At 35.8% G+C, this 3,582-nt stretch overlaps 1 protein-coding gene across 1 annotated transcript; it reads right to left on the bottom strand.

Annotated features, from left to right (window-relative positions):
- Positions 1-2,060: 2,060 nt before the first annotated feature.
- Positions 2,061-3,368, bottom strand: LOC111019298 (transcription factor PRE6). The gene is made up of 2 exons (XM_022295641.2): positions 3,002-3,368; positions 2,061-2,482 (listed from the first exon to the last, which is right to left on the bottom strand). The coding sequence occupies exons 1-2, from the start codon at positions 3,134-3,136 to the stop codon at positions 2,330-2,332; spliced, it is 288 nt and encodes a 95-aa protein (XP_022151333.1). The 5' UTR covers positions 3,137-3,368; the 3' UTR covers positions 2,061-2,329.
- Between the last annotated feature and the right edge of the window lie 214 nt (positions 3,369-3,582).

Raw genomic sequence — 3,582 nt, 5'->3', positions numbered from 1 at the left:
CTGTTATTATTTCTTCCTCTGTCCACATTCCATGTTGTACTAGAAGTAGACGCAATACCATAATCCTTTCTACAAATCTCCTCTCCAAGAGCTACATCTCTGATATCTGCGAATGTGAATTTCTTTTTTCCACGAGAATTTGAAATAGCTGCCTTCATAGGCTCCCAACTGTCAGGTAAGGATCTCAACAACAAGATAGCATTTAATTCATCCGTAAACGTTAAATCAACAATAACTAGTTTGTTAGCGTGGGTCCTCATACATGTTGGATAGTGCAGTCATTAGCCCCATTGTGGTAGTCTCCTTAGCGACGCTGCTCTGCCCACATCTTCCTGTCTATTAATATTCATCGGGTTTCATCTCAAAACCAATTGGCAATGAGAGGAGTAGCTCATGTCTATTATAAACCCTTGTTAGGTCTATTTTCTTTTCAATGTGAGATCTTTAACATGCTCCCTCAAGATCGTGGCTCTTTTGGCTCATTAATCTCAGCTGGATCTCAATTTTTTAACCGAATGCTTGTTTTTTAGCATTTTCGGCTTTGGTCTCATTTTTTGGGTTTCCATTTGGCTTCTTCCATGTCACCCGACTTCTTGTCTAATGGTAATTACAATTCCTTGGAATGTATATAATTTTCTATATGATCCTTCCATTACGAAAAATTAGTTCCATAAAAAACAACAAATTTATCTTCTCTAGTCATCGTTCTTCAACCTTGGGCTCTGATACCAATTGTTGTAAAAAATATAGCCAACTAATAATTATCTCAATCTCAAATGCAGACAATATTCGTTAGTTAATCCCAGATCACGTTCTGGTACTAATTAATGCGGAATTCAAATTTCAAACTAGAACTTACCACTTAAAAGATTACTAACATAATCTAAAATTTCTAAGTAACATGAACGATAAATAAGGATTAGGAAGAAGAAAATTAAACGCTAGATTTATATTGGTTCACCCAATGTAGGCTACATCCAATTCTCTACTACCGTTGCAGGTTCTACTAAAATGTCAGGAAGAATCTCCCAATAGTTTACAGGTTATTTCAATGATTTCTCTCATCTTTCCCTCACATAGAAAACATTCAAGAATCACTCTACAAGTGTTTCGAACTCTCAAATGGATACACAAGTGTTTAGCTCTGAAAATCCCTCTTCTTGGAGAATTTCTCACGACTCTGTATTTATGCACACCATCAAATGACTAATCTATATATTTCTATTTATAATAAATGGTATGACAAAAACTAAACGCGAAAGGGAAAATAAAAAAGTTCAAACTAAATAGGATAAGAAAAAATTCAAAAAACTTTTTCCCTATAGGAAAAAGATTTTCTGCTTGGTTTGGCTCCATTATCCCAACACGTTCTTTATATTGTGTTTATGCGATTTTTATTTATTCGTTATTTAGTTTTATAACACAAAAATATTTGTTTAGTTAACCGCTTCTGAAGTCAAATTTCCCTTCCCTGTATGGATAAATTTCATCACTTGATACAACCTCTTACTGTATACTTGTACTTGCTCAAACACTGGGAGTTGTTAGGACAACAAGCTTTTGGCGTCCTTGCAAGGCATTGATTTTAATCATTTGTTCTATAATTCTTTTTTATAAGAATGAGCATAAAAGAAACTTTCTAAAGTTAGATTTGGTGATTTGTATAGGTGCATGCTAATAGTTTATGCACGATTTGCAGGGTCTCTTGCATACTTGCTAGACAACGAAATTGATAAAAATTTTCATGAAGACGAGAGCGAAGGCAGCAGCTGAGTGTTATCTAGGTAAATGGATCAAAGGCAACGAGTTGTTCCTAACCCAAAAATATAAGATACTTTATATTTTATATTTTCTCGCTTTATTTCCTCTATATATATATATATATATTAATTATTCAAAGCCTACCTGCTCATTTTATCATTTTTCAAACTTTGGAAACAGGTGTGGAGTGCTAGCTAGTATTAATATATTTTATTTGAATTTAACACCATGTGAAGGTGGGTCCATACCTCTAAAATTTTGGTCGAAGATATATACTTTAACCGGTCGAACTATGTCATGTTAACTAGTACTAGTAGATCTAAAAGTAAATGGATAGAATCCGTTTTATATAATAAAAGTGAAGTACTACCGACTCTGCTCAAAAGAGGCACTATATGTATGATATAGCACCCTTTTGTGTAATGGCCTAATACATTGGCCAAAAGACCTACCTAATTAATCATACTATTATATATATATATAAATATAAAGAGAGAAGGGTGACCAAAATGAAAATAACGAGGGAAACGACGCCGTATAATGGGGTAGAGGAGTCGTTTTAAGCCGTTTACATGAATAAACTCCTAATAATGGCTGCCTCGGCACTGCCGTTTTCAGTTGCGGCCAAAAGCTGAGACAATCGCTCACTTAAATCATCCACTTCCTGATGTAAACTCCTTATGTAGTTGCATGTTTCCTGTAGCACTTTTGAAGCTGCCACCTACGCCCAAAAAATAAACAAAAATTAGAAAATAAAAAGAAAAAACTTTCCAAAGAAAATACTTGACTAGGGGTATGTTTGATAGCGATCTGTCATATGTTGTGTGACCAACATGAACGTAGTTCAACTGTAATTCATATACATCTCTGGTTAAGAAGTTTTGAATTTGAATCTCTCGTCTTATTTGTTGTACTTAAAAAATATTTTGCCATAATACTTCTCATTCTTAGAGGAGTGGTTTTGTTGGAAAAGGTGGGCTGAAAAAGATTAAGCGAAATTTTGTGTATTTTCAAAACTCCTCAGCTGCATTGCTGGTGTATGGGGAACAACACGAGTCCCACGAGCCGACATGTCGCCAGACAAAATTAATAAGCTTGGTAGGAAGTACGTATTTGAAAATATATACACAAAAATAAAGAATAATAGTCTTTCTTCTTCACAGCTGTTTTCCCCTTCTTTGTTTTAGAAGTGACAGCGACGAAACGACGATATTTCATCTAAAAGGAGAGAGAGGATTACCTTATCGGAGCGCCTGTTACGAATCTCAGGGATGAGGCGCTGCAACTTGGAAACAAGATCGGCAATCTCGTCATCAGAGATATGAGCAGAAATAGAAGCGGAGTTTCTAGAACGCGATGATCTTCTGCTCGACATTATATACCTATATATATATGTATATATGTATGTGTATATTATTCTGCAGACAATAATTTAAAACACAGCCTCCAACCCAGTAACCAGATAAACAGAAAAATGAATGAGGAGAGAGAGAGAGACAAATAATGAGAAAGTGGGATTTGTCAGAGGGAGAGAGAGAACAGAGAATTGGCAAAGTTATGGGGATGAAGGATATTGTATTTGGTATATATAGGAGAGAGAAAGAGGAGTGAAGGGACAGAGAGATAAGGGAGGGTTGAACCCGGACTCATAGAGACGCCCTTTGCTGCCCTTCAAGCGGACAACTGCATGGGATAACCCACTGCCCCAATGCTACCCCTCTCTCTCTCTCATACCCAAATTATTTGGAGCGTAGCGGGCAATTCTACACCGTTAGATGTATGAGACAGAATTTCAGAAGAAAAATACTTACGATGACCTAT

Source organism: Momordica charantia, assembly GCF_013281855.1.
Source record: "Momordica charantia cultivar OHB3-1 chromosome 8 unlocalized genomic scaffold, Mcharantia_2.0 BLBB01000008.1, whole genome shotgun sequence".
NCBI classification, from domain to species: Eukaryota; Viridiplantae; Streptophyta; class Magnoliopsida; order Cucurbitales; family Cucurbitaceae; genus Momordica; species Momordica charantia.
Note: the sequence above shows the minus strand (reverse complement) of the source record. Positions and strands in the feature narration are given on the sequence as shown.

What these genes read in the sequence shown, in the direction of transcription:
- LOC111019298 (XM_022295641.2), bottom strand. Translation starts at nt 3,136, where the DNA reads ATGTCGAGCAGAAGATCATCGCGTTCTAGAAACTCCGCTTCTATTTCT. An exon ending in GTAACAGGCGCTCCGATAAG is followed by an intron (nt 2,483 to 3,001) that starts GTAATCCTCTCT and finishes TTTTGGGCGTAG; the next exon opens with GTGGCAGCTTCAAAAGTGCT.